At 43.1% G+C, this 26,168-nt stretch overlaps 1 protein-coding gene across 2 annotated transcripts in view; it reads right to left on the bottom strand.

Moving 5' to 3' along the window:
• The window catches only part of LOC148137412 (putative G protein-coupled receptor 139), a 104,099-nt gene that overhangs the window by 51,313 nt on the left and 26,618 nt on the right, over positions 1 to 26,168 (bottom strand). The window contains exon 1 of one of the 2 annotated variants that reach the window (XM_087982735.1): positions 24,354 to 24,486. The exons of the other annotated variant lie outside the window; for it this stretch is intronic. Coding sequence (XP_087838861.1) covers positions 24,354 to 24,486 — 133 coding nt within the window. Of the gene's footprint in view, positions 1 to 24,353; positions 24,487 to 26,168 lie in introns of those variants that run through there. 2 annotated transcript variants of the gene reach the window in all.

Raw genomic sequence — 26,168 nt, 5'->3', positions numbered from 1 at the left:
TTTAAAAAAACGTTGCAGGTGTTGGAGGGTCAGAGCTACAGTGAGAGTTTGAATAGGCTGGGGCTATTTGCAAGTGTTAAGGCTGAGGGGGCACCTTAAAGGGGTTTATAAAATCATGAGGGGCAGAGATAAGATAAACAGTCAATGTCTTTTCCCAGGATATACGAGTCCAAAATTAGAAGACAAAGGTTTAAGGTGAGAGGAGAAAGATTTAAAAAGGGACATGAGGGACAACATTTTCACACAGAGACTGCTCTGTGTATGGATTGAACAGCCAAAAGACGTGGTGGAGGCAGGTACGGTTACACCATTTAAAAAGCATTTGTATGGATATATATCTGAGAAGTGTGTAGAGGGAGATGGGCCAATTGCTGGCAAGGGGGACGAAATTAATTTAGGATATTTGGCGGTATGGATGACCAGACCGAACGATGTTTTCCATGCTGTACATCTCTGAGAGTCTATTGACTCTTCAGTGTATAACATTGGAACAGGAGGAGGCTATTCAGCATCTGAATTCCGTCAGTCAGCTTGTTTGTTCAATTACTGAGAGTCAAATACAAAAATACATCATTCAGATTTTGATGGTGTTTTACAGAAACAGGACAAAGGCCTTTCGTCAAGAAAAAGCTGTAAAGAATGTGAAGAGGTCATTCACTCCCTCACCTCCATTCCACAGAAGCAGCAGGTGAGCACAGAGCTATTGGAGCCTGTTACTCAGGAGCAGGAGGAGGACATGTATTTTCACAAACTTGGGATCAGGAGAGAATCATTCAACTGCTTGAATCTGGGACACAGGAACAGGGGACTGAACCGTTTGAGACTGGGACACAGGAACAGGAGGGAGTCATTCAACTGATTAAAACTGGGGCACAGGGAAATCTGGAGGCTATTGAGGCCCGAGGATCCTGTTACGCAGGAACAGGAGGAGGTGACTCACTCCCCACCAGCATGGGACACTGGGAGAGAAGGAGAGTATTCTTGAAACAAACAGAAATATATGATAAGTTGTATTCGTGGTTCTTTCAATCCTGCCCCACCATTCACTAAGACCACGGCTGATTTGATGGTGATTCCCTCATTCCATTATACGGAGACTGTCCCTCTCTGGAGCCTCTGCTCCATTTTTTGGTCATGTTGCAGACCCAGATGCTGTAACAACAGTCACCATGACTCATCCAGAGGGTCGGGTCTAACCGAATGATTCAAGATTTGAAGGGTCCAATCACAAGAATTAAAACACAAAATAAAGGCATAGCCAGATGTTTAGTTCTCTCACATTCGCAATCCAACTCACATAACCAGCCCATCCATCACATATTCAGGATGGAGCCCTGTGTAGATCCGGCTAGTGTACAGCTGAATGCAACCCAGCTATGCCCAGAGTGAAACTACGTGCAGCCCCACACCAATGCTAGATCTATAATCCTGGACTAAATGTCCAGCGTGGGGAGCTGTGCAGTCCGCACTGGTTCATTCATATATAAACTCAGGCTGTTGCATTGTTTGGTAAAACTGTGTTAGATCACTGCCCAGTGTGGGAAAACTTGCAACCAATGTTGGATCTGACAGAATATGCAGCTCCCAAGCATTTACAGCTCCATATCTGCAATGTGCCTTGACAAGGGGTGCTGCAAATGTGAAATCACTGCGAGGAAGAGGTGTAAATGGAAGCAATTTAAATACCAATAGATCTGATTAAGGCGAGTATCACTCTAGTATTTGAAGATGAAATAACTGAGATAATGTCCAATGAGATTTTGTAAATGATGCAAACAAGTAAGAGGGGGTGGTTATGTTATAATGGTTGCATTATAAGCCTTCAAATAATCAATGGGAATTAGAAGAACAAATATGCAGGGAGACTGGCGAGACTTGCAGGAGCAATAGGATTGTCATAATATGTGATTTTAATTATCCCAACATGGACGGGGACTTCCAGAGGGTTAAGAACTTAGATGGAACGTAATTTGTTAAGTGTGTTCAGGAAAGCTTCCATAAGCAGCATGTAGAGGGTCCTACTCAAGAACTGACAAATTCGACCTCCTGTTGGGAAATAGTGTAGGATAGGTGACGGAGGTAAAGTGGGCAAGCGTTTTGGGAAAAGTGACCAGAGCAGTATTAATGTTAAAATAGGTTTGGTAAGGGCAAAATTGGTCCACAGATTCAAATTATAAATTGGAGCAAGGCGAATTTTGTTGCAATTAGACAGGGGATTGCACGGCTTGATTGGAGTAGTGTGTTTCCAGGTAAATGGATCCCGGGCAAGTAGGAGGGCTTCAAAAGTCAGATATCTCGAGTTCCAGGTCTGCATGTTCCTGTGAGGGTGAAGGGAAAGTGAGGCTGGAACCCTGGCTGACAAGAGATATTGAGTCCCTGACCAGAAAAAAAAGGAGCTGGAAATGCGTTGCTGGAAAAGCGTAGCAGGTCAGGCAGCATCCAGGGAACAGGAGAATCGACGTTTCGGGCATAAGCCCTTCTTCAGGAAAAAAAGGAGCCATCACTCAAGTACAGGCAGCTGGGACCAAGTGAATCTCTGGAGGTACACAGATGTTACAGGAGTTTACTGAAGAAGGAAATCAGCAGGGCTAAAGTGGGGCATGAGATAGCCTTGGCTGAGCAGAATAGGGTGAATACAAATTCAGTATAGTAAAGAAAAAGAACAACTAGACAGAGATAGGAAGCCTTAAAATCCAAAATGGGCATGCATGTGTAAAACCTCAAGAGATGGGTAAGGTCCTTAATTTCCCCTCTGTGTTTATCATGAAGAAAGACATGAAGACATGTGACCTTTGTGAGGTTAGTTGTGATATCATGGTACAGTCCATATCACAGTAGAGGTGCTGTTGGACATATTAGAATGCACAAAGTCAGATAAATCTCTTGGTCCTGACCAGATATATCTAAGGGCACTTCACGAGTCGAGAGAAGATATTTCAGGGGTAAGGTACCGGAAGACTGGGCAGTAACAAATGTAGTGCCCTTATTCAGAAGGGCTGCAAAGAAAAGCCTGGGAAATATAGACGAGTAAGCTTCACATCTGTTTTCGGTAAACCACTTGAGAAGTTTCGGAGATATAAGATATGCATGCATTTGGAAAGACAAAGTTTGACTTAGAGCCGTCAGCATAGCTCTGTGCGTGGCCGATCATGCCTTACAAATTTTGTTCGAGTTTTTTCAGGAAGTGAGCAGGAAGGTTGACGAGGGCAGGGTGGTGGACATAGTCGATATGGATTTCAGTAAGGCCTTTGATAAGGTTCCACATGGTAGGCCGCTCTGGAAGGTTGGAACGAATGGACTCCAATGTATACTGGCAAATTGGCGACACAATTGGCTTGACGTTATGAAGCAAATGGCTATGGTGGAGGTATGCTTGTCGGACCGGAGTCCTGTGACTAGTGGAGTGCCTCAGTGGTCGGTCCTGGGCCCATTGCTGTTTGTTATCTATATCAATGATTGGGCCAGAGTGCACAACGCAAGGTTAGTAGGTTTGCATATGACACTAAATTAGGAGACATCATTTACAGTGAGGAACGTTATCAGAAATTGCAGCAGTATCTTGATCAGCTGGGGAAGTGGGCTGAGAAATACCAAATGGAGTTTAATATAGATAAGTGTGACCTCTTGCATTTTGGAAAGTCATATCCAGTTAGGAGCTTAGTGATGAATGAGAGGGCCTTAAGGAGTGTAGTGGAATAAAAGGACGTTGGAGATCAGGGGAACGGTTATCTGAAATTTGAGTCACAGATACACAGATACATATTGCTGTGAGTTCAGGCGATGGAGAGTTTTGGATGAGCATTTGTTCTGCAGTTTTGTAACTGGGAATGAGGACAGCAGAATCCTCACTGGGCTGAATCTAACAAAAAACTGTCGCAGTGACATTTTCATTAAGTATGACGGGGGGTTGTCCTGGTGGATGGGCCAGAACAAAAGGGGACCATTCTCTTCCCAGAGGGGGCCACACTACCAGACCCACCGAGCCTGGCCTGCTCTCACCACCCAGTTCCGTGCAGTATCTTCGATCTGAAGAAATGTCCAACAATACAGGACAAGCATCATTAAGCTTCCCCACTCTGTAGGGATAAGGGTCACCGTATTCTCTCTGCTCCCTCCCACTCATTGTATATCTGTTATAACACCGATCCCCGAATAAGGCTCATGCTCCACCACTCTCACTACTGCATGCAGCACCTTTCCTCTCTTTCTCTCTTGCCTTTCTAATGCCCCCCACAGAGTTATAGAATATTCTGGGGAATGCCAATTATGGAATGTTCCAGGTATTGTTCCAACTTACTCCCAGTTTCAGGAAAATGGCTGTGCCCCAGTGTGTAATACGTAAGAGGATGGAGTAGCGATGTTTTCAAATCATACACAATTAAAATCCACCATGAGGCCATTCAGTACTTCAAATATCCTGCAACATTCAATACGTTTGGGGGTATTCTGATGGTTTTCTCAGCTCCATGTTACAGGAATTTTCAGTCATTCAACCCCCAGGTTCCTGTTACCGAGCAGACGATTCTCAGACACTTCATACCCCGGGTCTCTTCTAGCATGTGTTCCGAAGGCATTTCCCATGGGCACGGACTTTCCTTACAACATATTTCATCTGATTTATAAATTCATGCAACAGTTAGCATGCTTTCCACAGACCATTCAAAAACATGCACTTATTTTATGGTTATCGGTATCCAATCAGAATTAGTCATTCTGGTTATTTCACTTGTCTCAACTTATTGTATTCAGCCAAAGACAGCTTCCAAACACTTTTCTCATTATAAAATACAATTTCTAGCAGAGAACACTTTTGTCTCTAATACACCTTGTTCCTTGTCATTAAAATTTCTCTTGCCCTTTTCCGCGGCTGATTCTATGTGTAATAGTTACACAGTCTCCCACTCAGTTGGCTGGATGGTTGGTTTGTGATGCAGAGGGAGGCCACCAGCGCAGGTTCCAGGCCCAACACTGACAGAGGTTACCATGAAGGCGATGCTCTCTCAACCTCACTCCATCACCTGTGGGGTGACCTTCAACGTAAACCACCATGAGTGGTATCTCTAATGAGAGTTATTTGGGTCTCGAATCTATCAATGTTAGCATTTCAAATTTTTAGCAAATTATTTTATTGTTAAATATATTTTCATTATTATATTAAACTAATAACAAAACAACTCAAATAAATGAGCAAAATTACACCCATGTGCATGTATATACAAAATAAGTTAAAGTCTCTAAACGGAAAGAAGAAAAACAAAAATAAACAATAAATAATAAATAAATAATATGGCTCAGCATAACAAAGTGTTAGCTCTCGTTCTTGGAGAGCATTAACTGATGCCCATTCATATGTTCATAATTTCTAATATGTGATTCATTAGACAATATCGTCATGGCGATATAAAAGCCCTTTTTAGAGCGGCAGGTAAGCCTGTATCGCGGTAATCCAAAAAGGTTTGCCATACCTATATAAATCTCTGCTTTTCAGGGCACCATACTGATGAGAACGCCCAAAGGGATATTCTCCATGACGAGCTTGCAACCACCCAACAGACCCGGGGGTTTTTCAGACATCCAAAACAAAATAATATTTTTCCTAGCACAGGAAGTGTGGGGGAGATACTAAAGAAGTATTGTGCATCAGTATGTACTGTGGAAAATGATATGGAAGATATAAAATGTAGGGAAATAGATGGTGACATCTTGCAAAATGCAATATTACAGAGGAAGAAGTGCTGGATGTCTTGAAGCGGGTAAAGGCGGATAAATCCCCAGGACCTGATCAGGTGTACCCTAGAACTCCGGGGGAAGCGAGAGAAGTGATTGCTGGGCATTTTGCTGAGATATTTGTTATATGGATAGTCACAGGTGAAGTGCCAGAAGACTGGAGGTTCGCTAACCCTGTGCCATTGAATAAGGAGGGTGTTAAGTACAAGCCAGGAAACTATAGACCGGTGCGCCTGACGTTGGTGATGGGCAAGTTGTTGGAGGGAATCGTGAGGGACAGGATGTGCATGTATTTGGAAAGGCAAGGATTGATTAGGGATAGTCAACATGGCTTTGTGCGTGAGAAATCATGTCTCACAAACTTGATTTAGTTTTTTGAGGAGGTAACAAAGAGGATTGATGAGGGCAGAGGGATAGATGTGATCTATATGGACTTCAGTAAGGGTTTTGATGAGGTTCCCATGGGAGACTGAATGGCATGGTTAGATCTCATGGAATAAATGGGGAACTAGCCTTTTGGATACAGGACTGGCTCAAAGGTAGAAGACAGAGGGTGGTGGTGGAGGGTTGTTTTTCAGACTGGAGGCCTGTGACAAGTGCAGTGCCACAAGTATCGGTGCAGGATTCACTACTTTTTGTCATTGATATAAATGATTTGGATGCAAGCATAAGAGATACAATTAGTAAGTTTGCACATGACACCAAAATTGGAGGTGTAGTGGAGAGCGAAGAGGGTCACCTCAGATTGACCAAATGGCCAATGGGCTGAGAAGTGGCAGATAAAGTTTAATTCAGATAAATGCGAGGTGCTGCATTTTGGGAAAGAAAATCTTAGCAGGACTTATACACTGAATGGTAAGGTCGCAGAGAGTGTTGCTGAACAAAGAGACTTTGGAGTGCAGGTTCATCGCTTCTTGAAAGGGGAGTTGCAGGTAGATAGGATAGTGATGAAGGCGTTTACTTTATTGTCAGAGCATAGAGTACAGGAGTTGTAAGATCATGTTGCGGCTGAACAGGACACTAGTTAGGCCAGTGTTGGAATAGTGTGTGCAATTTTGGTCTCCTTCGTATCGGCAAGATGTTGTGAAACTTGAAAGGGTTCAGAAAAGATTTCAAGGATGTTGCCAGTGTTGGAAGATTTGAGCTATAGAGAGAGGCTGAACAGACTGGGACTGTTTTCCCTGGAGCATCGGAGGATGAGTGCTGAAATTATAGAGTTTTACAAAATTATGAGGGGCATGGATAGGGTAAATAGGTAAAGTCTTTTCCCTCGGGTCGGGGAGTCAGAACGAGAGGGTATAAGTTTAGGGTGAGAGGGGAAGATATAATAGAGAACTACGGGGCAATTATTTCACACAGAGAATGGTACGTGTATGGAATGTACTGCCGGGTGGTGTTGGGGAGGCTGATACAAGTACAACATTTAAGAGGCATTTGGATGGTACCTTCCACTAATGAACTGTTCCAAAGTACAATCATCCCATAAGCTCGTCCCTTAGCAAAAAGATACACCCAAGGCCAGTCAGTAATTCATGCAGTTCTCCAATCCAGGGGTAAACAGCATCAAGACAGATTTCAGAGAGAATAGCAACTTGGGATCATTTACTGAAGCATCCAACCATTCTCCCACCCCAGGCACCTGGTGGTTGGTACAGCTCAGAAAAACTGGAAAGCCTGGTCTGTGCGGGCTGACCATTGTTATCATTATTTATAAAAAAAAACTAAAAGCCTCCTAAGTTATTTAATTCAGCGGTTTGCAATAGGCAGTTCGGCCTTTAAGATCTCTCTTTAAAGAAAATGAGCAAATAACCCTTTTGAAAGTGACAGCATTGTCAGAGATGTTAGGTACCTATTCCTTTCCAATAATACACCAGGGGCTTCCTCCTGTTACTGACCACACGATCAGCTCAAAGGCACAAACACAAAAGTCAGACGTTCAGTGGACAGGCGCAGATCAAGTTTTAAAAAATGTGTCAAAGCTGCTGAAAACCCTATCCAATACGGAGCAGCACATGACACATACCGGGAAGTGAACAACAGGCCGACACACGACCCCCTCCTCCCGCTCCCCATCCATGGAGCACCACATAGGACACACCGGGAAGGGAACAAAATCCCAACACAACCACCCACTCCCGAACATGGAGCCCCACATGGGACACACCGGGAATTGAACAACAGCCCGACACACACTCTCCTGAACATGGAACACCACATGGATCACAACGGGAAGTGAACAACTGCCCGATACACACCACGCTCCCCCATCCATGGAGCACCACATGGGACATATCGGGAAGAGGACAGAAGCCTGACACACACCATTTCATTGTTTCTGAGCTACACAATACCAGCACACAATACTAGGAAGTCAAAAACCAAGGCCAGGGAAAGATACAGAGGGACAGAGAGATTTACATTAAAGTCAGAAACAGACAGTTAATTAATCGAGAAAATGTTGTGAAAGTATATAGAAAAAGACTGGGTGGTGGGACGAACGGTAGGATTGAACTCCAAGAGACCAAAATTCCAAGAATGATAACATTAAATAAAGTTTTTTTTTCAGATCAGCTGAAATATTTTGTTTCATCAAATTCTGAATCGGTTTCACAGAACACTACAAGCAGCATAAGCTAGGACAAGATGACAGACCAACATGGCGAGTTGTGCAGACGATGCTCGTGCATTGTTCAGAGAACGGGATTATCTGCCCAGCATGAGGAGCATTGCTAACCATACTATCATATGGGAACGATACACACATCAAATACACACAGGGGAAGGTTTCTATCTCCATTGGACCAGTATAAGGGGTGTGTGTGTGGGAGGGGGGAGTGGTGGGGGGTGTGTGGTGTGCATTTGGGATGGTTGAATGTGAAAATCACTGCTTAAGAGAAATGCACTTGAAGGAAACCAGGTTAAATATGAACAACTGGCCGGGATTTGGATAAACGACACAAAGCGAATGAGGGAAGTTTCATGGACACATGAGTTATGCTCCCATTCATATTAGATCAGATTAGATTAGATTACAGTGTGGAAATAGGCCCTTCAGCCCAACAAGTCCACACCGACCCGCCGAAGCGAAACCCACCCATACCCCTACATTTACCCCTTATCTAACACTACGGGCAATTTAGTACGGCCAATTCACCTGACCCTGCACATCTTTTGGATTGTGGGAGGAAACCGGAGCACCCGGAGGAAACCCACGCAGACACGGGGAGAACGTGCAAATTCCACACAGTCAGTTGCCTGAGGCGGGAATTGAACCCGGGACTCTGGCGCTGTGAGGCAGCAGTGCTAACCACTGTGCCACCGTGCCGCCCACATATTGTGGAATAATACATTGACAGAGCCCATTTGTCAGTAAAATATGGAAATGCTCCACTGGAATAAATACAATCTATGGAGACTGACAATAATCACAGTCACTGAACGAAGTTGGTTGGCTGATAGGAAACAAAGAGTAGTGATAAACGGCTCCATTTCGGAATGGCAGGCAATGACCAGTGGGGTACCACGGGGATCAGTGCTGGGACCGCAGCTTTTTACAATATATGTTAAAGATATAGAATATGGTATTAGTAATGCCAGTAGCAAATTTGCTGATGATACTAAGCTGGGTGGCAGGGTGAAATGTGAAGAGGATGTTTGGAGATTATAGGGTGACCTGGACAGGTTAGGTGAGCGGTCAGATGAATGGCAGATGCAGGTTAATGTGGATAAATGTATGCACTTTGGTGGCAAGAACAGGAAGGCAGATTACTACCTAAATGGAATCAATTTAGGTAAAGGGGCAATACAAAGAGATCTGGGTGCTTTATACACCAGTCAATAGAGGTAAGCATGCAGGTACAGCAGGTAGTGAAGAAGGAATGTTGGCCTTCATAGCAAGATGGATTGAGTATAGAAGCAAAGAGGTGCTTCTGCAGCTGTACAGGGCCCTGGTGAGAACACAACTGGAGTACTGTGTACAGTTCTGCTCTCCAAATATGAGGAAAGACATTCTGGCTATTGAGGGAGTGCAGCGTAGGTTCACGAGGTCACTTCCTGGAATGGCGGGACTTCCTTGTGCTGAAAGACTGGAGCGACTGGGCTTGTATACCTTTGATTTTAGAAGACTGAGAGGAGATCTGATTGAGACATATAAGATTATTAAAGAATTGGACACTCTGGAGGCAGGAAACATGTTTCTGCTGATGGGTGAGTGCCGAATCAGAGGACACAGCTTAAAAATACGGGGTAGACCATTTAGGACAGAGATGAGGAAACTTCTTCACCCAGAGAGTGGTGGTTGTGTGGAATGCTCTGCCCCAGAGAGCAGTGGAGGGCTAATCTCTGGATTCGTTTAAGAAAGAGTTGGATAGAGCTCTCAAGGATATTGGAATCAAGGGTTATGGAGATAAGGCAGGAACAAGATACTGATTAAGGATGATCAGTCATGATCATATTAAATGGTGGTTCAGTCTCGAAGGCAGAATGGCCTACTCCTGCACCTATTGTCTATTGTGTATTGACTCCCTCCGGACACCTCACCATGTCCAACCTCCCCACCTGCACCAGCACTAACAGCAAGGCGACTCACTCCCACACTCGCTCCCTCCCTCCCTTCCTCCCATTCCAGGCAGAAACAGCCTGAAATAGGACAGAAAGGGCCAAGCCGGGTGGTGAAGTGCCCAATATCCGTTCCCTCACACTCCCTTCACTCCTGCCTTGTGGGGTGTGGTGGTGGTGGTGGTGGTGGTGGGGGGGGGGGGGCGGGCGGGGGTGGGGGGGTGGGGGAGGGATACCTGGTACGAGCCGAAGAGGACCAGGACGTTTTGTGTGGAGATTCTGAAACATCCACGTCCCACCAACCGAGTAAGGAGCAATGTTCAGTTAAGGGCAATTCTCACTTTCAATCCATTGGCAGCTCCGTTTCCCCCCGGCGCAAATTAGAAGCCGTGGCCCTGATGCCATCTCCCTTTTGTGTCGAGCTGGTACAAATGGAATCCAGAAGGTCTCGGTGGGCAGCAGGGTGGGCTCACAACACATCATCACCACCACCTCCCAAGAAAGGAGCATGGAGGAGCATTCACATCCTTCTGTAAACAGCTCAGATACTGAAACTTATCTGTGATAGTTACTGCTCTCCCCACTTGTCCCGTCATCTTCAATAATCTTTGATCATTTACACTCAGGTCTTCTGTTCCTGCACTCCTTTTATAACGGTACAGCCTGTTTTATATTGTATTTCAATGTTCTTCCTACCGAAGTGTATCATCTCACACTGCCCTGCATTGATCCTCATCTGCCATAAAACTGAAAACCAGCGTGTCACTGTCCTGTTGGCGTATCACACTGCCCATCACAAACTTTATAATTCTTCCAGGTTTGTTACCTGCAAACATTGAAATTGTCCTACAGTCACACGCCACACGGACATACCGACTCACTCACTATTGTGATCAAGTGCAATACTAACAAACTCCCTGAGTACAGAATTAAATACTGACACACACTAGATAGGGCAAGTGACATATTGACAAGAAAATCATGGAGCAAGAGAATTACTGACAGACTCTCCATATCTGTATTAATTTCTGTGTATTAGTGAGTGTCTCTATGTCTCTGTATTAGTGATTGTGTGTATCTGTGTGGGGCGAGTCTGGCAGTTACTATGGTTCTTAAAGTGATGTAATATCCCCCTGTCATGAGTTCTGAGGAAAGGTCACTTTACCTGAAACTTTAACTATCATTTCTGTCCACAGATGCTGTCGGACTTGCTGAGCTTTCTGTTGCTGTCAGTCTATGCTTCACTCTCCACACCACTGAACAGGGATTTAGTATAGGAGGGACCAAGAGATGGCAACAGTTCACAGCACCATCAACACACACACACACACACACACACACAGAGGCAGATATATATATACACACACACAAACACAGAGAGAGAGAGAGAGAGAAACAGACACATAACATACACAGAGAGATAGATACACTCGGGGGCACACAGAGACACATATAGACACACAAACATAGACAAGCGCAGAAAGAAATATGCAGATACATGCTTGGACATACAAACACACATGGAGTCATAGAGTTACACTGGGTGTTTGTAAACAGTCCTATTGGCTCATACAGTCCATGCTGATGATAATCTCAAACTAAACCAGTCCCACCTGCATGCGCTTGGACCATATTTTCCCAAACGTTCTCTTATACTTGTACTTAATCAAGTGTCTTTTAAATGTTGTAACTTTACCCACATCCATCACTTCTTAGGAGTTCATTCCATACACGAACCAAATGGTGTATAATCAAAATGCACTTCATGGGTCCTGATTAGGTATACATGAGAAATCTGTGGGAAGCTCGGCGAAATGAGTGCTGGGAACCTTAATGGCATGTTCTTATCATCAATAGCCAAAGATGAGGTGCTGGAAGACATGAGGCCGACTAACGTGATGCCACCATTAAACAAACTGGGAAGGAAAAGCCAGAGAACTATAGACCAATGATCCTGACATCGGTGGTGGGCAAGTTATTGGAGAGAATTATGAGGGACAGGACGTACATGTATTTGGAAAGGCAAGGACCAATTGGGGATAGTCAACATGGTTTTGTGCATGGGAAATCATGTCTCACAACCACGATTATTTTTGCTTGAAGAAGTAATGAAAAAGATTGATGAGGGCAGACCAGTGCAAGTGATCTATATGGACTTCAGTGAGGAGTTCAAAAAAGTTCCTCCTGGTAGACTGGTTAGCAAGGTTAGAGCGCATGGAATACAGGGAGAACTAACCATTTGGATACAGAACTGGCTAAAGGTATAAGGCAGTGGGTGGTGGTGGTGAGTTGCTTTTCATACTGGAGGCCATAGATCAGTGGAGTGCCACAAAGATCAGTTCTGGGTCCACTGCTATGTGTCATTCATATAAATGATTTGGATATGAATATAGGAGGCATGATTATTACGTTTATAGATGACACCAAAGTTGGAAGTGCAGTGGACAGAGAGAAAATGTTATCTCAGAGTATAACGGGACCTTAACCAGAAAACCAATGGGCTGAGGAGTGGCAGATGGAGATTAAGTTAGATAAATGTGTTGTACTGCATTTTGGAAAGGAAAATCAAGGCTTGGCTGTTACGTTTAAAGTTAAGTTCCTGGGGAGTGTTGCTCAACAAAGAAACATTGTACAGAACATTGGTTAGGCCACTTTTGAATACTTACTGCAATTACGGTTCCCATCATAGAGGAAGGATGTATGAAACTTGAAAGGATTCAGAAAAAGGTTTACAAAGGCACTGCCAGGGTTGCGGGTTCTGAGATTTATGGAGAAGCTGAGTAGGCCAGGATTATTTTACCCGGAGCACCAACGGTTGAGAGGTTCCAAAGTCATAAGTGGAATGAATAGCGTGAATAGCTAAGGTCTTTTTTCCCCAAGTTTGCACGTTCCAAAGCTGGAGGGCATAGGTTGAAGGTGAGAGGGGAAAGACTTAAAATCTATCTAAGGAGCAGCGGTCTCAATTAGAGCATGCTGTGTATGTAACGAGCTGCGAGAGGAAGTTGTGGAGGCTGATACAATTATAACATTTAAAAGGCATCTCATGGGCACATAAAAAGGAAGCGTTTCGTGAATATGGGCCAAATGCTAGCAAATGGAACTACATTAATTAAGGACGTCGGAACAGTAGGGACGAGTTGGATAGGAAGGTATGTTGCCATGCTGGACAGTTCTATGACACTATGTCTTCTGTTAAGCTTCCTCCTGTCATCTTAAAATTACCCCAGTCTTGAAATCCACCACCCTAATGTAGGACACCTGCCATTCAACATTATCTATACCCGTCATTGATTTATAAACCTCTATAAGTTTAATAAGTTCGCAAACTTCTACGTTGCAGTGGAAAAGGTCCCAGTCTATCGAGGCTCTCCTCATAACTTAAACACTCCATTCCCAGCAATATCTTGGTAAATCTTTTCTGAAATGTCTCCTGTTCAATAATATCCTCAATGTGACTGGGCGACCAGAACTGCACACAGAACTTCAGGAAAGACGTCACGAATGTCCAGCACAACCTGAAGATAATGTTCCAGTTCCTGTACTCAAAGGTCTGAGCAATGAAAGCCAGCAAGTAAAACGCCTTCATACCCACCCTGCCCACGCATGATGCAAACTTCAAAGAAATATACCAGAACCCCGAGATCTATCTTTTCTACAACACTACCAATGGCCTGACCTTGAATTGTATATGTCCTCTCGTTGTTTGTTTTACCAAATACTGATACCTTGTAATTAACGAAACTAAACTCCATCTGCCACACCTCAGCTCAGTGAGTGATAGTACTGGGGTAGAAAGGCTGGCAAATAGTTCGCTGCCTTGGATCATTTCGTGGTTTTCAGAACAGGGCCGTCATACGTTACTGGCGGGAAATTGTGATCCAGAAAGTATGCTCTTTCTAACTCTCTGGTGTTCACTGATAAGTATCTGTTCCAGATCCTTTATAGTGCAAAGTGTGTCTGCAGGATGTCTTTCCCTCATATTGCAGATGTCAGATAATAGCCACTTAAGGTGAAAATCATAGCCAAACAATTAAAGATCTTCATAATTTATCTCGAAGGCAGAGCACATAAACTCAACATCCTATTTTTGAGGTGAGTACCTTTCATCTGTTAAACAATATAATTCTTTTAACTGGGTAATTCAGTAAAAGTGAACCAAATTTTAATGAACCCACAACGAGCTGAAAGCTGACATTTAAAATGTGACCCAAAATCTGGCCATGTTTTAAGTATTGTGTAGTCGGTAACGCCCATGCCTCTGAGCCAGAGCTCTGGGTTAGATTCCAAAACCTGAACTTGCGTGGTAGTGCCTCTCACTCTGGACCAGAACATCTAGATTCAAGTCCTGCCTGTCAAGGAGGTATGTCACAGTATTTAACAACAGTCTGTTGAACAAACATACAGGAGACTAATGTTGCAGCTTAAGGGATTGCTGTCAAGTGGTTGTGGTGTTCCAACCTCTGAGCCCAAAAGTCTAGATTCAAATCCCACAGAGGTGTTTTAAAAAGTGGCTGAACAAGTTGATTAAAATGGTTTTAGAACAGTGACTTTATGCAGAAGAAAGACTTGTCAGTATTGAATTTTAAAACTTAGGCCCGGGATGACTGAAAACACAGACATTCGTGTTGATTGGAGTCACATTTACCATTCTAGTGGTTTGTAAAATCATGAAGACCATGGATAGTGTGAATAGTCAGGGCCTTTATCCCAATGTAGCGAATTCCACAACTAGAGGACGTAGATTTAAGGTGAGATGGACAGAGGGTGGCGCATGTATGCAATGAGATGCCAGAAGAAGTGGTGGAGGCTGGTGCAATTACAACATTTAAAAGGCATCTGGATAGGGACATGAATTAGAAGGGTTTAAAAAGATATGCAACGACTGCTGGAAAATGAAACAAAGTTAATTTACGACATCTGGTTGGCAAGAATGAGTTGGACCAAACGGTGTGCTGTACAACTCTATGATTCATTGATGCAATTAGTTATGATCTTTTTATAATCTTTTGTGACCTTCTTCACCTTCCACGATAGAGCTAATCTTGATGTCAACCATAAACGTGCTCACGATAACTTCTATTATTTACATCTAAATTACTGATATACATGACAACCTAAAGTGGATCCAGCACCAATCCCTGTGGAACGCCGCTGGTCACAAGCCTCCAGTCCAAAAGAGAACCCTCCTCCACTACCCTCTGTCACCTGCCAATAGGGAGAAACACACACACAGACATACGAAGACATAGACACATTTTTGTCTTTAAGGCAGAGATAGATATGTTTCGATTGTTCAGGGGATCAAGCATTACAGTGCGAAGGCGAGAGAATTTTGTTGTGAAACATGTCAGCCGTGATCAAACATCTGATTAGACTTGATGGACCAATCACTGTAGTTCTGCACCAATTTGGTACGCTTTGTGTTTACACTATCTGAAATGTCTGCCTAAGAGAGCAGTGAGGCTGAGTTTGATAAATACTTTACTGAACAGAGTCAGTGGAATGTGGGATACGTTTGAGGGGCTAAATGGTCCATTTCTTTCCTATTCGTCGTGCCCTCATATCTAAAATTGCGGTGACTTGCTGTAAAGATCATACACTTTTAAATTTAGAGGTTGTCCCATTGAAGATTGAGATAAGGATGTTCTTACCTCCTTAGGATTGTGCTGCCTGTGATATTCTCATCCCCAGCGAACAGTGAAGACTGGGTCATTGAAGATATTCAAGGCTGACATTGACTGACTTTTGCTGGACAGGAGAATCAGTGTTTATTGGGAATAGACACGAAAAGAATTTTCAGCCGCAAAAAGAACAGCCATGATCTTCATAAACTGAGCAGCCGGCTGGAGCTCGTATGTCATATGTTGTTCGCTCACTGCACCCCTTGAGCCTGTTACCGAGTGAGAGGAATACCCCATTCAGCCAGTCAGTATCACTGCAATGAGGTGGGGTGGGGGGGGGGGGGAGCGGAGCATTCTGCCCCTCTAAGGAGATACATAGGAATAGAATGAAGGATTCAGTCATTGTGTATTAGAGATATACATCTGGGAAATAGACTCTTTGGTCAAACTCGTCCGTGCCAACCAGATGTCCTACAGTAATTTAGTATCATTTGCCAGCATTTCGCCCATATCCCTCTGAATCATTCCTTTCCATGTATGCAACTGGATGACGTTAAATATTGTAATCACACCAACCTCCATCACTCTCTCTGGCAGCTCATTCCATACACACACCATACTCTGTGTGAACAAGTTGCCCATTAGGTCCCTTTGACATCTTTCCCCTCTCACCTTAAACCAATGCCTCCTAGTTCTGCACTCCCTTACCCCAGGAAATATACCTTGCTTATTTACCCTTTCCATACCCATCATGATTCTAAAAACATGTATAAGGTCACCTCTCAAACACAATACTTTATTTTAATGTGCAGTGACTGCGACAATTTTTCAGCACATCACCAACAGCCACAAATGAAGATTATTGGTTGTGTTGTTAAGGGGATGCATGTTAATCAGACTAATAGGAAATATCCCCTCTTCCTCAGTGTCTGCCTGGTGAAAATTGAGCACATGATTGATATTGCAGAATGGTTCGATTGCTGCATCTGAAAGACCACATTTCTGACCGGGTAGCGACCACCCCTCCCCGCAAATCTTAGTCTATATTCTGTGCTCATATTTTAAACTCTCAGGGATCAGGATCAATGACGGTACGAACTACACCTGATCATCTGGCAACAAATGGCCGGAAGGAGGATCACTGGGATCAGAAACAAGTCGACACTTAGCTACATAGCAGGAGGCCATGCAACCTTTCTGGGCAGGTACACAGGAACAGGGGAGCCCTAGTCAGCTACCAGGAAATACAGGGTAGAAATAATTATTATTTTCATGTTGGAAAGCTGTCATTATTGGAATTTGTCAGGGATCAGTGTGGGGTTATCAACAGATTGAAATCTAGATTATTGATTTGGATGAAGGGGCTGATTGGACTGGAGTTCAATTTGCTCAGATACCAGAATAGTCATTCAATGAGATGTCAAGTGGTGACACAGTGTCTGCAATGGGATACAGACACGGGAGGGTTGTGAGCAAACCTTCAGCAAAAAACAAAATGCACAAAGTCGGTGACGGGAAGTTTGTGTTTGAGAGGAAGCATAAACCCACCAACACTCTCAAACAAAAAAACTCACAAACTTAAAAGACCATGTACAAAACCAACGTCGCTTCCAAACTCCATGCAAGGACTGCCGGAAACACTACGTAGGAAGAAAGTAAGCCAACAGGACACACGAACATCAGCTAGCCACAAAATGGCACGACACTCTTATCCTCGTAGCCCCACACATGGAGAAAAAAATCACCATTTTGTCTGGGACAACACATCTATCCTGGGACAGGCTAAGCAAAGACAACCCAGAGAACTCCTAGAGGCCTGACACTTCAACTCCAACGCCATAAACAAACAGATAGATCGAGATACCATCTATCAATCCCTCAGAAAGCGAACAGAAAATGATATCACCACAAACCCCAGGAACCCCATCCAGGACAAACATATAAATAGAAAGCAGGAGACAACAGCTTCGTTTCACTTGGAGGTCGCCACTGATGATGTTACCTCACCAGGTAATGAAATGTCTGCATATCAAACCTACAGCTCAACGAGCAAACCTACACCCCATAAAACAACAATACACTATGTAACTGGAGGCAGAATGCAGAACTCGCTGGTACAAAGGGATTCCTGTGTCCTGGTACGTAAATCATATCATGTTAGTCTGTAGATTCAGCACGTGATTTGAAAATAAATACAATGGTATTTTTTTCTTGCAAAGAGTATTGGGTCTGATCTAAAGGATGTTTTACTGCAACTGTACAGGCCGTTGCTGAGACGACATCTGAAGTACTGTGTGTGGTTGTAATTCCACTGAAGTGAAAAACAAAGTGTTTTTGAAACTTTTCAAAGACGTTTCTCTTTACTCATTCTTGGGATGAAGGCATTATGTTCTGTACGATTAGATGTTTAGACCTGAGAATCAGCCATGTTCTTATTGACCACATAAGATTTTAAGCTGGTGTATATCTGATGAATATTTCATCTTGTATGGGAGAACAGACTGGGAAAGTACTTTAAGACGAATATGTGTTCATTTAAATACAGATATTATGAAGATATTAAAAGTTGTATTTTAAAAGTATACCGGAATATGTAAACACATCTACAAATCTAATGGGGCTATTTGTTACGAAGGTATTGGCTCTGCATACGACAGCAGCAATGATGTAGCTACATGGAGAAGGGAATGCAATGGAGTCGTACAGGTGAAACACTGTCCAAAGAGACCTCATTTGGTCCAGTTTGGGGCTAGATAATGGTATTGTGTGATTCAACTCAGAGCGGCAGGAAATGTATCCTTCCTGGGAAGGAACAACTTGTTGCTCCCTCCCTCTACGCGTTCCTCTTCCCAGCAATGTGTGTGAGCTGGAAACCCCTTTGCCACACATGGAGGATTCCTGTTGAGGATTCACTAAAATAGCCCCACTGCCTGAAGTAAAGGGAATTCAGCAAAATCACCTGTTCCAGGAAGTGATCCCATTACCAGTACCTTGTGAGAACAGAATAGCTCCATAAGTTGAATGATATTTGGAACAACCACTGATGTTCCCTTTCATCATGAGTTCAATTAATATTTCGGCCAAATTCTTCCAAATTAACGCTCTGCCGAGATTTTTTTGTTCTGTTGGTCATTAAACGTGTGCATGTGTCAGTACTTTTCGAAAGAGAAACATTGGTGCTCAGATTTGTAATATCCAAACTGTTTGTCATGTATCTTTCCAAAGTAATTTGAGTAACTTTGTTTGGGTGATAAATTTGTTAATTTTAGCTGATTAAAGAATCCTGCCTAATTTGTTCCTAACCCTGACCCAGTCTGCAACCTATATTGTTGGTCAAATAATCAACCGTTTGCATTAGCATTTGCAGTGAGCAGTGGAAAATGGGACGAGGAAAGGGAATAATGACCTGAACTATAGATCAGTAAGCCTGATGTCATTAGTGGGCACGTTTTTGGTGAGGATTATGGGGGATAGGATTTACTTGCAATTGCAGATGCAACTACAGATTAGCGATAGTCAACATGATGTTTTGCACGGGAAATCATTTCTAACAAAATTGATTGAGTTTTTTGAAGAGATGACAAAAAAGTTTAATTAAGGCTGTGTGGTAGACGCTGTCCATACAATCTTCAGCAAGGCATTCGACAGGATTCCACACAACAGACAAGTTAGTAAGTTTGGATCATAAATGGATCCAAGATATGCTCGCCAATCCACTACAAAATTAGAGTGAATGTAGGAGGCAGAGGGTAGTAGACGACTGATTTTCAGACTGGAACCCTGTGACCAATGATGTAACACAAAGTGCTGAGTCCACTGCTTTTGTCATTTATATAAAGGAAATTGGATGTGAATATTTGCCTGTTTATTATGTTTACAGATCACATCAAAATTGGAGGTGCAGTGGCCAGCAATTGGAGTACAATGGGACCTTGATCAGAAGGAGTGACAGATGGAGTTAAATTTTGATACATGTGAAGTGCTGCATTTTGGAAAGGTAAAATACGGCAGGACATATACAATTAATGGTGTGGTCCTGGGGAGTGTTGTTGAACAAAAGGGTGCAGGATCATTGTTCCTTAAAAGTGGAGTCGCTGGTCAACAGCGTGGTGAAGAAGGGGTTTGGTATGCTTGCCTTTATTGGTCAGTACGTTGAGTATGTGAGTTAGGGGATCATATTGCAACTGGGCTGGATGTTGGTAAGGTGACGTTTAGAATATTGTGTCTAATTAGGAAAGATGTTGTTAATCCTGAGAGGGTGCAGAAAAGATTTACAAAGGTAGTGCTGGGCATGGAGGGATTGAGCTACAGGGAGGGTCTAGACAGACTGGGGATTGTTTACTCTGGAGCATCGGAGGCTGAGGTGTAACATGATAGAGCTTTATCAAATCATGAGGAACATGGATAAACTGAATATCGATGGTCCTTTTCCCAGGATTGGTGAGACCAAAACTATCGGACAAACGCTTAAGGTGAGAGGAGAAAGACTTTAATGGGATAACATTTTCATGCAGATTGTGGTGTGTGTATGGATTGAGCTGTCAGAGAAAGTGATGCAAGCTGCTAAAGTTACAAAATTTCAAATGTTTCTGGATGTGCATATTAATAGGAATGATAAGAATGATCTAGGGCTAATGTTGGTAAATGAGTTGAGATAAGGTTGGGATGTCTGATTTATGTGGACATGGTTCCCTGCTGTACGACACAGTAAGAGAGATGACACGGAATTCTACAAGATCCATTTGAGTGGGAATTCTCTTCCTGAGAGGTATGTGTTGCCTCTCTGTTCACATTTATTCAAACTGAGTTCATTACGCATTTTACAAAGATTGATTTATGAATAATAGGATAGAGACAGGAAGGTGGGGCTGAGACCAAAACCTGATCAGCCACAATCTTCGTGCCTGGTGGAGAAGGTTCATAATGTCAAACGACCTAACCCTGCTCCTGAGTGCGATGCTCCATTGTTCCTTTCAACCCCTCTAATCTGCTAGACAGGAGCAGTTGGAGGCCACCTACTGCTATAACCTGATGCACAGAAACAGGGAAGACCATTCAGAGAGCTTTCAGTGATCTAGCTCCCCTGACTCTCCTGAATAGAGAATTCCTGACGTTCACTACACTCTGTTTGAAGAAACCATTGTCTGCTCTTACACCAAGATATATTGATACGAACGATAGAGGTGAATACAAGGGCTTAGCTAAGAGTGACTGGTCATCATATCAAGGCAGTATTTATGTGAGGAAGATATCAAGGAGCCTGAGCAAAGTCGCACTTCATAAGAATCCATTGCAAACTCTCCGCTGTTGGAGTCATTCACAGCACAAGGGAATATGTTTATCATCAGTGGGCATTAATAATCTCAGCTGTGGGGCATCACTCAGTGGAGCTCCCCCAATTCAGGCATTTCTAGTTGGACAGCGGGGAATCCATGCATTGTGGAAGCAGGCCATTCAGTCCATTGAGGTCTCACTAAACAGAAGTGGGGATATTCACTGTCGGTTACAGAATGTTCAGAACACTTTCCTCGGGTCCTAAAGTAGTCTGTGTCCATGCGCAACAAAGACCTGGACAGCATTCAAGTTAACGTGTCGGCAGCATTCTTGGAAAAGCGCTGCCAGACACTGCGCATTTCCACAGTAAACAAAGGAGTTCATTCTGTACCTCAATCTGGCTTCACAAGAATTTGGAAAAGTCATTCAGCCCCTCAAAACTATTGTATAAAGGAGGGACAGCCCATTCAGTCCCTCCTGCCTTTCGCACAGGAAGACAAGCAGTCTGTCCAACAGCACATGTCACTTACACAGGATCAGAAAGTGACCATTTCACACCTCCTGAGACCGCACAAGCCTTCCAACATTTTCCAACATTAGCCCTGTATCATTCTTATCATTCCAGAGACAAAATAAGCTACTCTGTTCATTTTGCCCATTATCCAACTTTTAATCCATTCGGTGTATTCCACCCTTACCTACCCATGGGCGCTAGCATTCTCCACCCACCTGCATTTAAAATATCAAACTTCTTCTGTAAATTCAAATACGTCAGTCCCACTGGTTCTCAGTTGTCAATGATACAATGGACAGAGTCCACAAACTCCAGCAGGTTTAGCAAAGATCATTTGCCTTTACTGAACCTCGGCCAAGTCCATCAAATTATATCATTGTTCTCCAGGTTTCTTGTTGTCACATTTATTATAAAAGACTACAAAGTTGTTTTTTTTTTCTCACAGCTGACATCAAGGTATTTAGTTTTATGTTTTCACTCTCTGTCCTGATTTCAATATTTATGTTTACAATATTTATGTTTTCCAGGCTACAGGATCCTTTCCAGACTCAAAGCAGCTCTGAAGAATAATTAGTAATTCTTTCACTGGTTCTGTTGCCACTTCCTCAATACTCAGTGATGGAACTCATCAGATGCAGCACCTTACCAACCTTTAATTCGAATGGATTTTCAAAAACATTAATTCTAGTTGCACTCAGTTCCGCATGTTCACCACTCCCCCTGTTCCCTTGTACATCTGGAAGTTTGCTTCTGTACCTTACTCAAGGAGAGGGACTCAATGTCTTCCTCTCAGCTGGCAGATGGCTTCTGACGCCAGTGAATATTTCGGAGGACTGCACTTCGGAGATGATGAATATGTTAACAACTCCTGCCTGGAAAGTTCCAGAATTAATCCAGTTCACTTCATGTTGAGTCCTGTTTCTGGTGTGAGTTTATAGGTTATACTGATGGAGGGGACACAGCTCAGTGACCACCTCATTTTTGAAATGTTCACATTATACGTTTGGAATTGGTTCAGCTAAGAAAAATATTCCTGGAAATCCCAGGGAGGATAGTACAGTACCCAGCCCTTACCCGTGTACAGAGCTTACCTTCTGTATAATCACGGCTCTATTTGTTTCCCAAACACTCTATGAATGCAGTGTCCAGAGTAGGGTCACTCTGAATACGTGCAGCAGCTGATAATACTCAAACCCGAGGATAGCACCCACTGAACCTCCCCTTACTGTCTAATGACAGGCACTAGTCAAAATCTCTCACACACATACTGCACCCATTCCGTGTTGAAAATGCTTTTCTTCCTGGCTGAAAAAGCCGTTAAATCTCTGCACAGTCCTACAGTAATAGTCCCTTTTTCTGAAGAAGCAGTTGACAATGTCACATTACGTTTCTCTGTATCCAACCAACTATAAGAACAGCATCAATATTGCCAATGGAGTTGATCTTCACACTCAGAGAAGAGCGATGGAGGGAATATAACTCACTTTAAACAGGAGCATATCTAAGTTGACGTGATATTCAGGAACAAGTGAAAAACAAGTTATGTTAGAAGAAGTTCTCTTTTTATTTTCCTTCTACTTCCTCATCAGCAGTCCTTTTTTTTTGCATTTCATTTCTTTCCCTGTCTTTCTCTTCTCTTGTTCTCTCTCTTGCTGGACAATTCTCCATCCATTCAACTAACTTTCCCTTCACTCATCCAGCCATCCCTGATAGAAATAATATTACTTCTCAGTTGCTTTCAGTGTTGATGCAGGCTCACTATACTTGCAACTGTATCTGATTTTCTCCTGACAGAGGCTGCCATACTTGCTGAGATTCTTCAATATTTTCAGACGCTGGAGAATTTTATTTCAAATCTCCAACATCCATAGTTCCGTGGTTTATGTCACCTTTAATGTTGTTGTTTCACAGGATGTCAGCATCACCAGCAATGGCAGCATTTGTTGTTCATCACTAACTGCTCTTGACTGTGAGACCATTTGTCAAGGCAATATGGAGCCACCATGTGGTCATTGGTCTGAAGTCACACTGAGTTTCTTTAAGAAAGGCTATAAGTGAAATAATGAAATAAATCCTGAAGGTTTATGGTTGCCATTAGTAAAATGAGATTTCATTCCAATTTTTGTCATTCGAATTTAAGTTCTGTCATTGGCTGTGATAGGATTTGAAACAATACCTTTAAGGTTATAACCTGTGCCTCTCAATTACCCATGCAGTGACATTGTTACTCTGATATGGTCTCTATTATTAAATAGCTGGAGAAGCAAGAACAAGATTGTATTCAAAATATTTGCAATTGGAGGAGAGGTCATAAGAGAACTGGAGCCGTAAATCTGAAGTTAACAAGGGGACAGTTGATAGCTAATTCAACAACAGCACTGAGGCAGAGCTGGAGACTGGGGATACTACAGAGCTGGGTGTGGGCAGGTTTGATGGCGGAGAAAATACAGAGAAACAGTTGAGGGTGAAACGAAGACAAAACGGTCTAAACAATTTCGTTCCTTCTTAGATATTTATGAGAGAGGAGTCTGAGATTGGTGGAAATGAAGTGGAGCTTGTGACTGAACAGAAGATAACAGTTTATGCATTTGTTAAATTTTATTAACTGAAATAGCAATAACCATCACCACAGTTTATAGAAATGACAAAGGTAGGCTTACCAGGAACACCAATCATAGCAAGCATGGGATAGTAACCTGCTTGAACAATCATCAGTACGGCTTGTATCCTCAACTCTAACCATGCCCAATCCTGTGAAAGAAAGTAAAGACCATCGGATAAACTTCTGTCCATTGTTGGAACATTACAGTCTATTGTTCTAAGACTCTCTTCCTCGCCGTCTCTCTGTAGCTGCCGATCCCAATCATCTTCAGGATGACAGTGCCGCTGATACTGTGAGATTAAACGTTGAAGGAATCCCCTTATTAATAGAATAGGAAACCCTCCAGTGACCCAGTTAAGATCCATGGAGACTGATATCAATCACAGTCACTGTACAAACAGCTCCAGTTAACCCCTTTCGCAACAACCCTGACATATGACAATAATACTTGGTCTTCCTGAGATGTTGACATCGCTGACTATTGGGCTAATGGCACATCTCGAATTGTAATGTTAGAGGTGAGGCAGAGAGATGATGCTTTCTCTTCACAAGCTCGATGATTCTCCTCCGTTTTGGCAGGGTCGGAATTGCTGTGCTCCAAAGGCCGTCTGTGTCTGCTCACCAGGCCTGCTGCATCCTTTGGCTTTATTTATTTATAATTAACTTTGACATTTATCTTATCAACATTGCACGGCTCAGCTGGGGTTAGGCATCTTTGAGAGGCTCCTACAGTGGCATAAGCAGTGAAGATACATTCCATTCCTTGTGGTCCTTCCAGCCGCAGCCTGGTCCAGTGGAGTGATGGACAAACTCTCCCAGAACCAGGGTTTTCAGGTTTCCCATTCGCCAGTTTTTGCTGGGGTCTCAGCAGAGTTGGAAGGCAGTAAATCTCTCCCGGCTGCTACACACTCTGAGATTTCTCTCAGAATTGGCTTCTGATGTTCATTCTTCCTGGATTGGAGAGCTTCATGCGAAACAATATGTTTCCTGAATTTCTTTTGTGACAAGTGTGTGTTTTAAGGATGTCACCATGTTGGAGCAGTTATTGTTTAGCAATTAAATAACCATTACATTTTCCAATGCATCAAGTTATTCCAAGTTCCTCTTATTTTTATTGTATTTTGTCTACAATGCCGTAATAAATTGTATTTTGCTTAATATTTTGTCCAAACGAATTGCATCTGAAACACAGCACCTACCTGGCAATTACCTTTAAAATAACAAAATGTTCGGGTTGAGACTACCTTCTGCATTAATTTGGAGGAGCGTTTGCTCGCCTCCATAACAAGAAGGACAGGTATTCATGTTGTAATTGGATAATTACTTAATGGGCAATAAGTTGCAAAAACACGGGGTTTAACAACTGAATGCGCTGAGCTGGACCAGTGATAATTCTGTCAGGAATTATATCAGATACACAATCCACCTCACAGATCCAGCCCAGACAATTATGAGACCACATGAAACTGTGCAGACAAGGCTCAGTACAACTCAGCAATCTGTCCAGGGTGGAATACTATGCAGCTCTCACCAATCCATCTGTCCAACATGGGGAACAGTACACACAACACCAGTGCATTGATTCAGAAACCTGGACGAAACGGTCTGTCCAGCATGGGGTGATATGCATCCCACACCATAAACGTTGACAAGGTATCTGTTCAGTACGGGGAGCTGTACAGTGAATAGCATTGCATTGATCTGTAAACCAGGAGCAGTTACCCTCCCAGCATGTAGAGCTGTATACACCAGCCCAGTACATTGCTCAGTAAGATGGTGTTAGATCGCAGCCGAGCTTGGGAAAACTTGCAGCCCATGCTAGAAGTGACAGAATGTGCCGCCCCCATCCATTTACTGTTCCATATCTCCGTTG

Source organism: Chiloscyllium plagiosum, unplaced genomic scaffold (assembly GCF_037043375.1).
Source record: "Chiloscyllium plagiosum isolate Xiang-an unplaced genomic scaffold, Cpla_swu_hap1 HiC_scaffold_44, whole genome shotgun sequence".
In the NCBI taxonomy this organism is placed as follows: domain Eukaryota; kingdom Metazoa; phylum Chordata; class Chondrichthyes; order Orectolobiformes; family Hemiscylliidae; genus Chiloscyllium; species Chiloscyllium plagiosum.
This window is presented reverse-complemented; position numbering and strand designations above follow the sequence as displayed.